At 35.7% G+C, this 14,186-nt stretch overlaps 1 protein-coding gene across 1 annotated transcript in view; it reads left to right on the top strand.

Annotated features, from left to right (window-relative positions):
* Positions 1–14,186, top strand: part of PRKN (parkin RBR E3 ubiquitin protein ligase) — an 803,180-nt gene that overhangs the window by 415,483 nt on the left and 373,511 nt on the right. The window contains exon 6 of the mRNA XM_052784857.1: positions 22–137. Within this exon, the coding sequence (XP_052640817.1) occupies positions 22–137 (116 nt within the window). The remainder of the gene's footprint in view (positions 1–21; positions 138–14,186) is intronic.

Genomic DNA, 14,186 nt, shown 5'->3' with positions numbered 1-14,186 from the left:
ATCTCTCCTTCAATATTTCAGGAGTTTTACTTTAAATGTGGAGCACACCCAACGACTGACAGTGAAACATCTGTGGCTTTGAACCTCGTTACAACAAACAGTCGCTGTATCACATGTATCACATGCACAGATATTAGGTAAGTACAACAAAAAGCGTCAGAGATGCACGGTCTCAGTGCTTCAGAGTACTTATCACTTTCAAAGAGCTTTTTTTCCTCTGCTGGTGTTCCTTTTTAAACACATTTTCCCCCCGGTATCACGGTGGAAAATGGGCCACATTTTTAGGTGTGTTCTTTGTTTTGCTGATATGATTACAATTTATGTTTTTGTACCTTAGTTGAGTTACAGGTGCAAATCTGACTGCTTAAGTTCTAACTACAACGTCAAGTGCTCAAGATAGTGGCATGTGTAGGTCTTTGCTGCTAATCTGCATTTAAAAGCCAGTGGAAGACAGCCTGATTTTGAGGGGGACAAACTGTTCCTGCAGAAAGGAACTTTTCGGCATTTGTTTTATAAATCAAAGTAGAATTTGTTATGATGCATCTGTTCTCATGTTCTTGTTTATTGCAGTTTTAAATACTGTAATCCATCTTACCGTATGGTATTTGGGCACATACATTCAAGAATACCGTTACTTGCAAATGCATGGATTAAAAACCAATTGCCCGAGAAAGGCAGCTACCATTGTTGTGAAGAATTACCTGAAACACATTTATCTAGTGGTTAAGAGATGTTTTGAGGTGGAACCTCAAAACTAATAACACGATGTTATACACTTTAAGTATTGCTGTTGATTGGTCTGCATTTGGCAATAGAAGAATGAATTTAGAAAAATTGTATAGGATAGCATGAAGTGTGAATGAAACTTTTAGGAGATATCTTTTGGGGGAAGAAAAGCTGGATTCCTGGAATTAAGCTTCCTATTGAAAATAGTAGGTTGTTCTGATTCTATCCCAGAGCTAGTATAATTATATTATGTTGTGCTTGCATGCTACTGCATTGATAGCAGCTGATTGGTTGCTGACAGTACTTGGCTCAAGAAAATTAGTCTTAGTTAGAGATTAAAAGATAATTGTGTATTGAAGAGTATGGTGTCCATCACTTCCCATGTACACAGCATTTACAGCATTGCCATGTGTCTCTTTCAGATGCTGCCTTGCAGACAGTACATGCTGAATTACTTAGCTTGTCCCCAGTGGTTAGGTATGCAGCAGTATTAACCTCTCTGTAATTAAGGATAATATGAAGCTTCCATTCTGAGCCCAGCTTTCTCCTTTTCCCAAGAACAAGAGGGAGGAATATCAGCCATAAATATGCTTACTTAGGCTTGAGAACTCGTTATAATTATTTCTATCAAATTTGAAATGGATATGTTGACATTTTCCTGAATTGATATATTCAGTACAGAGCTATTCACCCATATTAATGAAGTTGTAATTTTTTCCTCTGTTTTGTGGCAAAGTCCCAAAGGAAAGAAAGAGGTAAGACCTAATTTTCTGGATTTGCTTAGCTGAACTGTTCCTGGAACTATTGGCTTCCTAAACTGCACTAGTAAAGTTTAGTGGGATTATTTATTGACATGTCACAAAAGCATATCAATTCTCATTAATTTAAATTAAGGCATCAAATAACTATGGGAGACCTAAGTTTCAGTAGACTTTTATCTCAACACACAATCTGGGAAAATTTATTTATGAATAAGCTTATTGGATTTATGCACTAAATAGGGAAGGAAGACATATCTTCCTTTTGGCCTCATGCTGTTCAGATTCTTTCCAGCTTACAGGACCCCTTCTGAGATGCTGTTAATTGATCTTAAAGTATTTTATTCCTAAAAGTTTGTAGGAGTTTGACCAAGTACCCTAAGAAACAGAGTAGGATTTGGGTGCCTGAGCATCTGACAAGGCACTAGCAATTCTTAGTTATCTATCCATGATGGGGACAACAGGTTCTTTGAAGTTACTCATACACATAGTAAGTCTTTCAGTCTTCTCTTCATTTTGCATAGCAGATTCAGTTGTTCATAAATAGGTTTGTCTTCTGTTATGGAGCATAGAGATGCTTTTTAGATAATGAAAGTTCAGTTTAGTTTTCTGAATGGCTGACAGATTTTATTTGGTCACAGATCTCTAAAGCCTGTGGCATGAGATGAGGATTAGATGGCAGATACTACAAAAACAGCCGACAGAGCAGTTGTATCCCCTTCAATCTCCAAAAAGTCAGGGGAATACTCTTCTGACCCAGTATGTCTTGTAGGCCATGGAATTAATTTTTTGGCAGGAGGCAGTGAAATCATTTATCCCAAGAGTGAGCATGAGAGTACTCCAGCAGCCTTCTTGCAGTTTTAAAGGTTGTAAATGCACTAATAAGTTTACGTAGCCAGAATTTGACTTCTCATACTTCTAGAGCTATAGATGTAGATTTCCTGTCTCATTTCTCAAGTGATGCAGTGAAATGATGAAGAGGATATTCTCTTCTGCCTCACTGTATCCTTAGTAAGATTTTGTGGGTGACCTCTTTTCTCCTGCACACATCCTAATCTCCTCCCACCCATGAGCAGGTCCTTTGTTACTGGCCTGGGGAACTGCACCAGATGAAATCAGTGGGAAGCAGGCAATATTATTTCATTTCCTCCTCTCTTTCATGGTTAACTAACATGAAGCTATTGTACCTTGACTCTGCCTCAGTGCAGGTAGCACACCATTCCTTATGTGAAAATGTATACCAGAGAGAATTGCAAAGTGATAGTTGCTGGTCAAAAGAGAGAAGTTGCAATGGATGCTTGAACTCTGTACTGATTCATATGGTGTGTCTTCTGGAAAGAGCTAGTTTTGGCAGTGTGCTCTGTGGTGTATTTACAGAACTGGCTCCTACGTACAGGTTAAAGGCCAAATATCAGTCTCTCTCAAATCAGTACCTCAGCATTTTGCAGGAAGGGTACAGACTAACCTACTTAAAAGTGGCTAGTTCTCCTGTTGCTTCCAACAATTCACTGGGCAAGAGGAATGATTTGGCTTACTGCAGTAAAGAGCCCTACTATATGTCTGTTCTGCTAAATGAAAGAGGGCCGATGGCTGGTCCCTGATCCCAAGCCAAATTGCAACAACTGACAGATATCCTACACAGTACTGTGATAGGTAGCCTGGCTGTTTGTCACAGCCAGCTTGGGATAATCTTGAAGCTGAAACACAAAGACTCGTTGCTGAAACTAGATCTGCAATGAAAGTATACTTTTTATCCTAGTGGTAAGATGGCATGGAAAAGGGTTATTCATGTCCTAGTATTCCCTGTGTAGGGCTTGGGAAACATCAGAAGACATCACCAAACACCATGAAGTACAATGAAGGGGTAAAATTGCTAAACTAACAACTGAGCTTCATGGGATAAATGGTATCTATCTCCAGGACCTGTGTTCACTGGGTTCTCAAGAAATCAAGTATTTCTAGACTGCAGTAAAAGTTGTCTATTCCTGTCAACTTACTGTGTTTTCGTTAAGCATTCCTCTCTCTTTAAAAAAAAAAAAAAAAGAAACAAGAAAAAAGAAGAAAACAAATAAGAAAAAAAAACTTGTCTAAAAACCCGTTCTCTAGGCAATGTTAGAGGAACTAAAATGGAAGAAAATTGTTCTGTCTCATCATGTAAAAATATTGATACACATTTCTGTGATAACTCTAAAGTTTTGAGAATGTATCCATACATTAAATGCTGATTATCTTTCTGAAGTTTGATTTTTAAAGCCATAGAAATATATTATGCAGTTTTGTGTAATGTTAAACATTTGTAGGTGATACAAAGAACTGAGGTAGGTACCAAGATGACTTTATTCTATTTTATTTTTTGGATGGCCGGTCTTGTGAGTTGCTAAAATATAATTTCACATGTATCTTTGGGTGAACAAAATAATTTTCCAATTAAAGCTGTGAAAGAAATTATTTTAGTTTCTATTTCTGATTTTCTTTTTTGCAATTGCAAGGATGGTCAAAGATAAGTGCATTTTGCAAAGAGCTAGAGATCGAACACTGAAATCATTTATCAGTGTTGCACAAAGGTCATTGTAAATTCTTGGGCTACTTATGAAATCTCTGCTCAGTTTTTTGAGCTTCTAATTATTTTCTCCAACCTAGCATTCTTGGAATATTTATATATAACTCGAAGAAATTACACAAATACCCATAACCTTTTTGCTTTAGTTAAACATTCAGTGACTATATGTATTTGTGCTGGTGATTACTTTCTAATACTCCTATGCAGTTGAAAAGTAGCATCCAGGGCACTGCAGTTTGTAGTATTTTGTGAAACCTACTTTCATCATTCTGTAGCATTCAGGTGGAAAAGAGGAATAACTGTATTTGGTACATAAAGTATTACTTTTTATTAGGTTCACTACAGTAAAATAAAAAATCTGTGTCTGTTCATCAAAATACATTTTTCTTCCTTTTTGCTGAAAAAATTTAAACAGGAAAAGGTGACAACCAGGTACTATTTACACATTTTTTAAATATTATTGTTCACGGCAAGATATACCATTTCTCTAGTTGTTTCCATCCATTTATCATGGACAGTTAGTCCACCACAGGTGGAGCAGTTAAGTTCCAAGATTCTTGGCATGGCATATGTATGGTTTTAGCAAGGTTTACAGAGGTCATAAAAATCTTATTTAAAGCAGTAGTGTACTCTATAGTATATAGAAAAAATACAAAGCGGAAGTAATGCTTAAGCCTATTGCCAATTTTTATTCTCAGGTTTACATTAGGCACACTTTCTGTTTGCCTTGGGTTTATATTTGATATGAATATTTTCATGCAGCTCTGACCAACAGAGTGAAATACTTCAGAGCCAAATACCCTTGTAGGGTTATGCTAAATCCATAGGCAGTATTCCATGTAGTGTAATGCCTTCCAATGTATTCTGCTTATCTACAGCAGAGTTAGTGTGAATTGGCAGCCTTTATGCATTTATATTTTTCTGTAGCATTCAAGGTGATGGTTTGCTATTTTATGTCTTTGAAGAGGCTCTTAATAGGTTGAGCAAATGGTTGAAAGTTGAAACAAATACTAAAACTGTGCAATCCTCAAGGGGAGATCTGCTTTTGTCAACTGTTTCTAGTAGAAATAACATCAAAAGGGGTTAGGAGTACCCCAGGGTACCCATAAATCAGGCTCAGGAATAACAGCAGCGTTAAGCAGTGTAAAAATAAAATGCGCAGAACAGAAATGTCTCACGTCATCTTTCACAAACTAGGCAGGGTACAATTCCTAAAGGCACCGATATTGTTAGCTTCCAACAAATACAAATAAGTGTAAAAGATACATAGGGCTTGCTGTCACTTAATAGGTAGAAAGATTTCTCCAGAATGAGAAGTATCTGCTGTTGTGTTATCAGAATTTTTTATCAAATAAATACCTACTTCATAATCTTGGACAAAAAAAGTTTTATTTTGTTTAGACAATGGAATCTTGTAATATGTTTTTCTGCTATTCGGACTAGAGTTTTAAGTGAGAGCTTCAGTTTGCTAGTGGTGAGAGTTAGAAGTGCACATGCTGGATGTTCTTCAAGGATAACAGCGATGTAAGGTCTTTGTCATAATTCTTTTCAGCCAGATCAATTCAGACTGTGATCACATTAGACTCCATGGGCAGGAGAGTATTGGAGAAGGTCAGTACTTGGAGAGAAAAACTCAAAGTGAATGTATATAGGAAGTCCTGTTAGAAATTCAGTAGACAGCTCTCTTCTCCTTCAGTCAATAAAGAATGAATGACTGCATGTCATTAGGGATAACTGTGTGTTAATCTGGTTCTGGTGGGACTACTTTGAGCCTCCTAAGCCTCTCTCTAGCTCTTAATCAGCCATCTTTTTTTTTTTTTTTCCAGTCTATTTTTTTTCTGAAGAAAAAGTATAACTTACAAAATTTTTCCCTCCAGCAGCAGTTTGTGTCATCTCCCTGTCACTCCTACTCACTCATTTCCGTTACTGTAGAGTCAAGACTGAGACTCACGAGCTTCATTTTTATGGGGTAGTATTTCCAAATTGGTAAGGGATATATTAATTTGCTTCTCAATAATATATATGTGAATGATTTTCAGTTGTGGATTTTACCTGCCAAAGGAAGACCAACTCCCCCAGGTTATTATGGGGATTAGGATTTTTGTAATGTAATATTTTGGGGTTTGATCTTTATGACATTGTTGTTGATATAGACGGTGTGCCAAGTTCCTTACTGACCATTACATGCTGTCCTATATTGCACATTAACATTGTACATTGCTTTGAAGTAAAATATTTATTCTATTACAGTTTAAAAGATTGCTTAGAAACATCTGAAATAATTTGCCTTACCTTTCTTTCTTTCTCTAAATACCTGGTATTGATGCAGTCTGGATTTAAAGAAAAAAAGAATATCAGAGGAGGAATATAGCAGTGATTATGGCAAAAAGTATACGAGGTAGCAGGTCTGCCATGGTATTCAAAAACCTTTAAAATACAAATAATTCCAGAATCTTCAGTTTCATGTGTTGAAGTAAATGTTGCAGCTGAAGGGACAATTTAGCATTCAGCTTCTGATAAGGGTCCATATCTGAACTGTAAATATTTTCAAAGTGAAGAAGCTGTCCTACAAATTTGATTCAGGTCAATTTTGCTGTTATTTGAAGAGAGTTTTACCAGAGACCTTCTGTTCCCTTCCGAGATCAAAATGCGGACTGTGTCCATTAAAAGACATTACCCATGTGATGTTTTTCAGAAGAGTAAACAGCACCTTATTCTAGATTTGTAATTGCTATTTCTCTTCGCTTCTAGGGTATAGGATCCTAAAATTATCCCTTGGGCTATTATAACCCAAACAAGTTAATAAATCTACATTTAGCTCATCTAAATATAAAGTATGTTTTCCCTCTCTGTGACCTGTGTTGATAATGCGATCTCTGCTCCAAATCTCTGCCTGTTACATTCTGTTGTCTTTACATACCTTGAGTAGTTCAAAGAGGATGGGAAAAGATTACATTAAGAATTAAATCTACTTTGTCTAAGTACTATGACCATCAGGGACAATGTCTACTGCTTTCTCTCCTAATGCTCCTAGAATTAATGGGATTTCTTAAGAATCACTTATTTAAAGTAAGAAATTAATCAAATATCAAACTAAAGACTGTTACAAATTAGTTTAGAGCTTTTTTTTTCTTTTCCCCGATAAGGTAGCCTATAGAATACTGATTCTTACAGCTGTAATATTTGAGTTCTGATGCAAACAAAACTGTGCAAAGAAAACATTTTGTTGGCACTTTTGTTGGTATTTTGAAACGGGAACAAAATCTAATAATGCCAGTAAGTGACCTTCATTTCTTTAGTGGTGCACGCTGTGGGTTTTAGACTCAAACACTTGTACCGTGGGCTTCTGGAAGATGTGCCTTGTGCATGAAATTCAGTTGCCTTAACCTTTCCATTGAATTGTAACCACTAGTATAGAGCAGCCCCCTATGGCGATGACGGGACAGCATTGCACTTCTTACTGGTTTGCCTCTATTAAGATCTATTAAGATCTGCACTGCAACTGCATCTCAGTGAGACAGCTTCCAGCATCTACAGATTTGTGAAGAAATTAATAGATTGGTGAAGCTATTGTATTGTCATATTGTACGTGTCCTTTGCTGGCAGGGGACAAGTGAGGAGGATTTTATGCAACCTCACTCATTTCCTTTGCTAAACATAAAGCGTGAACTTCTTTCCTCTCCATCTGGGAGAACAAAACCTGCCTACTTTCCCTTCTTTATGGTGCAGAAGTTTTTCTACCTTAATCCTTTGTTTGCTTGGTATATGTGTACATTTGACAGGAAGGATAAATGGAAGGGTATGTCTTGACTGCCTGCTGATTTTTTTTACACTTATCCATATATTTGTGAATACAAATATATATGACTTGTGGTATGTTTACATGTTTCTGAAACACCCACTGCTAAGTATTTTCAAGGTAGTCACAAGTGAATTTTATTTCTAATTTGAATTTATTTCAGTAATGTGCATCTCCAGCTTCCTATGGGATGCAATACATATCAATTTCATTTTTGATTTGAAATTTCACTTGAAGCCTGCAGATTGCAGAATATTATCAGTAGGCTTTACATTAGATCTTGTACCTTCTCTCCCATTCTTATTTAAGGCACAATTAATGCAGTGAGCTGTTTTTGCAGATTTCTTCACTTCTGTATTTTAATGCATGTTGCAAGACACAAAGACTTAATATTTAAATGTATTTGGAAGAATTAATAGTTTCAAAACTGAAATGTGTCAGGTATCCAAGTACACCACGTGCAAAATTTGGTGGACCTCACTTCCAAAATATTTTGAGGAAGCCTAAGAGTCTGACTACTTTCATATGAGCAATCAGTGAAAAATGTTAGCTAATGAATATATTTTTTGTGCAAGTGCTGTAAATTTAAATATAAAAGAATTCATTTGGAATGTCTAAGAAAAGCAGAGTAGCAGATGCTTGTGCAATGTTGTTCAAAGAGAGGTTTTTGAAACTTGCAAGCCCACAGTATGCCTTTTCTGTCATAGACGTTTGCAGGTTCAGGTGTTTGTGACTTTCTTTTCTTTGTAAAATGAATTCCTTAACACGGAAGGCAAAGAATTCTCATCTCTGGTTGGCTTTGCTCCAGGCAAGGTTAGTAATAGCTGAATATTATCACCAGCTGATAGCAGTATAGTGACCTATAAGAAATGTTATTGGAGGTCACAATCCAGTTGTCTTTGGAAAGACATCCATATTTCAAAGACTCACCATCACAGGCGATACTAATTAGCAAGCCTAATAATCTCAGCAGAGACCTGAGGTCTGAGGGAACACGGTAAACAAATTGCAGAGAGATGTTCCTTTCAGATCTCAACTGAAGTATTATTGGAAGGTTTTGTGGAGGGACTTCAGCTGTTGCTGTCTGCTGGAGCAGCTGGCTGGTCAGCTAATCTTGCTGTTCAGTAAGCTGAGAGCTTTTGGACCATCGTCTTTTACTGTCTCCAACTTTCTTTTATAATATTTTAAAAATAAGCAACAATAAGGAACTGAATGTGAATAGGTGACAGCTGAAGAAAATTTTACAAAACCAAGTGCAACAATGAGAAGTCTGACCTTTTAAAAAAAATGTCACCGCTTTAATGTTTTTAATGAATTGACATTTAGTAACTAACATTCAGTGTGTCATTAATGAATCATTGATGGAAGATGGGAGACATAAAAGTTCTTTGAAAACAAAGTTAAGTATAGAGAAATAACATGTCTTTATTGTGTGAAACTCGTTTCCAAATATAGTTCAGATAAAGCATTGTATTTTAGTTGTGTATACATACACAAATGTATATGTACACATATGGATCAACAGCATGTATGAAAAAAACAAACACATCCTTTAAACTTTTATATATATTAATTTCTCTAAGAAGCTGATTTTGTGAAGAATGTTGCTCTGCTTCCTGTTTTACTTACAGTTATATATTGTTTCTACTGTACTGAAGCAGATTTGAAATCTAGCACATCCCTGAGAGACGGTCCATGGTATCAAACAAGGAGTGTACTTATTGTTACACCTTTCCAACTTTCCCAGCCATGACCCCTTCACAGCCACCCTCCAGCTACTTGGGGGCAGAACTATACTGTCCTCATTAACTGAACATCAGCAGAAGTAGTAAAGGCAGAAAATTGCATTCATTTTCTGCTTAACTGACAGAACTTATCAAAGGTAGGAAGGAGTCACGGAAGGGAGTGTCTTGACTCACTGCTATTTTTTTTAAAACTCATACATATGTTTGTGCGTATAGGTATATATGACACTTGATATGTTTAAGTGTTTTGAAACACCCACTGCTAGGAGTATTTGAAAGTCACAACTGAATTTTCCTTCTATTGTGAATTGATTTATGTAATGTGCATTTCTAACTTCGTATGAGATACAGTACATCTCCTCAATTTAATTTTCCCAATTTCAGTTTTATCCAACTCTCCTTTTTGTTTTATTCCTTATTTTCAGTGTCCTAGAGATAAAGAATATATGTAGAACAGAAATTATTTTAGTTGCTACTAACGAGTATCTATGTAATTGAGTTTAGTTTTGAGAAGTTAATTTTTAGTCTGTTGTCATTAATTGCTGTTTAGGAAAGAAGTGCATTCCACTAGGACAACAGAAATGGAGAAGATACAGACGACTCAGTGAACTGAAAAGGATGTAGAGAGTGTAGGCTGTTATTGAAGCAGAAGACAAATAAAAATAAGTAAATTTCTAAACACTCCTATAAAGGGCACTGAAAAAAAGATGAACACTGAGTCCATTAAAGCCTAGTTTTTGAAAGATGGCTTTGTAAGACAATTGTTTAATGTGGAAGAAACAGACCTATTAAATCTATTTCTGACAAAGTCATGGAGTTAGTAATTTGTTAGCATTTGCATTGATAATTGAATAATCCTTTTAGGCTGCTATGTCTTGGATAAAATCTACAAGAATGTATGTAACTAGCTTTAGATATACAGAAAAATAAATATAGAATATTTGGCTTCATAAAGCTCTATAGAGAAAAAAGTAACATGAACATTTGCTTTCCACTATGGTTCATTTTTTTTCTAGGTTATTTTTGAGTCATAAAATCATAGCAAGATCATTGACATCTGCTATAGCAGTATTGTCAAACTCTTATTATTGTAATTTAGCAAAACTTGGAAAGGAAAAAAAGTGTTTGTGGAAGATACAGTTGGCGTTTACAGCATAGAGAAACAAAAGTGAAAATATTAGAGAAAGAATGAAGCAGCCCGGCAGCTAAAACCTAAATATGTACATGGCAGAAAAATTTTCATTTGTAGAAACTTGGCTAAAATTGAAAACACCTCTATCAGGCAAAAGTACCAGGAGGTAATTTCTGAAATCAGACACATGAAGGGCTACTCATAAGACAGAGAACCTGTCATAATAAGTAGGCAACTTTATTAAATGTTGCTTGATGCTTCATAGAGTCACTTAATGATCTAATATGGAACAGTAACTCTTGTCCTAGGTAATGTCTTTAATAGCCATTCAATTCCTCGGTGTAATAGCTCAGTAGGGACTGTTATCAGATATCATAAACACCTAATTCATATAAACATTTTAGGAAAATAACATGTATGAAATTTAATGGCGAGTTTGTACATATTGCTTTCAATAGATGTCTCAGGCAAGTTACTAATCCCAAACTCTAGAAAAATATTTTTGATGTGTATCAATTTCAGGGGCATATGGGTACAAAATTTTGTCTGGGAAAACAAGGAGGGATTGAGAAATATATTCAAGAAATATGTTCATTTATATATGTATAATAAATGGGCACACTTATTGTTTTATTTCTCTATAAACCGTGGTGTAGAATAAACAGGCATAGCACTGTACTGAGTTGACATCAGTGTGAGGAAAATAGTTCACACATTTTCTATTGACAGTTGTAAACAACTGAGCATGCAAAGCTCTCAGTGCATTACAGTCTTGTAATCATTCAAAAGCAATTGATGGAACTTTAATGGAATTTATTAGCTGGAAATTATTTTGTTGTTGTTAGCAGCTCGTGATCATTCATACCTCTTTCTTCGTCTTCCTCTCCCTTGTTTTTTGGATGTTGTTAAAGGTTGACTCTGAAGACGAGACAATTTCTGAAGCCAGTCTCACAAAGAGTCTAGTCTTTATTTTCTTCTATAAGAGAAACCAGTAGGGTTTGTTCTTGGATCTTCTGCAGAGAAATTCCTTTTTGTTCCAAATAAATATGTTTGCATAAAACTTCATTTAATAAACTTAAATACATGTTTAGTGTAAAACTTAGCAATGTTGAAATACTAAATGATTGTAATAACGGTATCATTGTTGTATAATGATAAATGACAGTAAACATTTTAGTGTAAATTGTGATGTGACGGGCTAAGTTCATTATCAACTAAGACATCAACAGAACTAGATTTTCCTTAATCCATGGCAAGTCAGGCAAGGATAACGAAAATAAATTCAGTCCCCTGGTAGAACTTGAAACATAGGCAGAGTCAAGTTAAAATTGTTTAGAAGTAACTGTTATGAACTTGGTGCAAAAAGATGCTGATTTGCAATGTGGTTTGAAAATGACAAGAAATAAATCATAGGAGTTTTCTTAAGTTCAGTCAGTGTCTGTGACATGTTAAGGGAGCTGCCTGCAGACATCTGAAGGCTGATGAAAATGGGGACCATTAAGGGAATGATCATTTTCCCAGTACAAGTTCGTAAATGGTAGTGATATTGCTCTGGCAAGTTAACGTAGGAATACTACAAGACAAATGGCACCAATTAAAACACGTTTTTATATTGGTACAAACTGCTATGCTAAGTCTTTTATTTTCACTTGAGATGTTTATTTTAGTTTATTTTAAAGTAATTCTTTATGGGCGTACACTGAAATGCAGTAAGCAGGATGAAAACTAGTAGAGTTGTTCAACAAAAGGTGTTCAATTTTTTTTTTAATATTATTTCTCCAATTACACTGCTGTAACTTTCTCTTGTGGAGAAGACCTGTCTTACAGTTGATCTCCAGAGATCAACTGTGACTGTGGTTGGAAATGCTGATAGAAGATTTCAGTATTAGTGAATACTGATTAAAATAGTAGAGAAAGCGTGCAGAGCTAGATAGCAAGATAACAGAAAAATGATGGCTACTCTGCTGAATACTTGAGTTAGCTTCTTTGTGCAAAGATTTCAGAGCCTCCCCAGAGTTTTTCTACAAATATAACCATTAAAGAAACGCCTCCTCTGAGTCAGTTTCAGTTCTGTGTCACTTTAAGCATATGTACTCCTACAAGTTTATTAAGCAAAATAGAGCTTTGATTAATTTCTTCATATGTATTTATATATAATACATATTTATACATATATAAACATTTATGCGTATATATCCATATAAATACATATGTATATATGTACTTGTTTCTTCCTTTGTCTTTCTTCTCTATAAGCGATCTTTAGTTACTTGAAGTGCATTACATTTTTAAACATTTTTTCCTCCCCACTAATTACACTATTCTTATTTCACTTTGCACAGGAGACAAATCCGCCCATATTTCTGGTAAAAGTAGGAACCAGAGACAGTGCTTTTTTGGCATGCAAATGCTATTTGCATTTTTCAAATTGCAAATTCAGTTCCTCTTTCTTCTTCTTGTTTTGTTCGCAGTAACAAAAGAACAGTCAAACCTCTTCCCATAAGGTACATTCTCTGTGATCGCTAAAGCCGGTATCATACAAACAGCTGCCAAGAAACCCAGGACCAGCCTCTTGAGATACACTGTACAGCAAAGCTGACTGCGCTCAGAGATGTTACCTCTGTGAATCTGGCCAACCTGTTCTTGCAAACGGATTGACAATGCTGATGTCAATCTTGAACTATACTCGTGAGCAAGACTATACCTTTGCTCCCTACAGAGCCTCCAAACTGGCTGACTTGCATTGGATTTTCTGACAAAAGAAGTTATATTTATTCACTTTTGGTATATATGCCTCAAAAGGAATCAGACCATGTCCTGATCAGGAAGCGTGTGGTGAAAGTGAAGCTGCAGTATGGTTCAGTCTGGTTACATAAAGATAAAACAGCTTCAGAAAGTAATTTGTTTGGTTCAGTGCATTTGTAGTTTAAGCTTGTGTTTAAAGTAAAATACCAAAGTAAGGAGAGACAGAAAGCATTTTAAAGAGCTCCATCATTGACTTTTCAAGTTTTCTGTTTCTGTCTTGTACTTCAAATATGTCTATAATTTCAGCCAAAATAGTTGTTATAGTTCTGTGGAGGCATATTTTTGTATGTGTATCTGCTAAAGTAATCATGTTTAAAAAGAAATAAAAATACTGCAGTAGGTATTAAATCAAACTGATTTTTCTTAAAAGCTTAATTTTTTTTTACCATCTTTCAAAGGTAAGTATAATGGTCCTTTGGGGTAGAGGAAGTTTCGAGTAAGCATTCTGACTCTAGGTACTTGTGGTCTCTATGGCTAGTGAAGAATGGTCATGAGAGTGAACCTGGATAAACTAGTCCCTACCAGGTCCTACAGATGTGAATGGCAGGGTGGTTAAGCTGCTTCTCAGGAAGAACCAATGACCTTCTTATGCCTCGGTCACTGGCGGTTACCATCTTGAGTCAGAACCATTTATCTCTTTTTTGAGTCTGCTGAAACCTTT

The sequence above is a fragment of the Harpia harpyja genome, chromosome 4 (genome assembly GCF_026419915.1).
Source record: "Harpia harpyja isolate bHarHar1 chromosome 4, bHarHar1 primary haplotype, whole genome shotgun sequence".
NCBI classification, from domain to species: Eukaryota; Metazoa; Chordata; class Aves; order Accipitriformes; family Accipitridae; genus Harpia; species Harpia harpyja.
The sequence above is the reverse complement of the archived record's forward strand: the minus strand, read 5'-3'. Positions and strand labels throughout refer to the sequence as shown.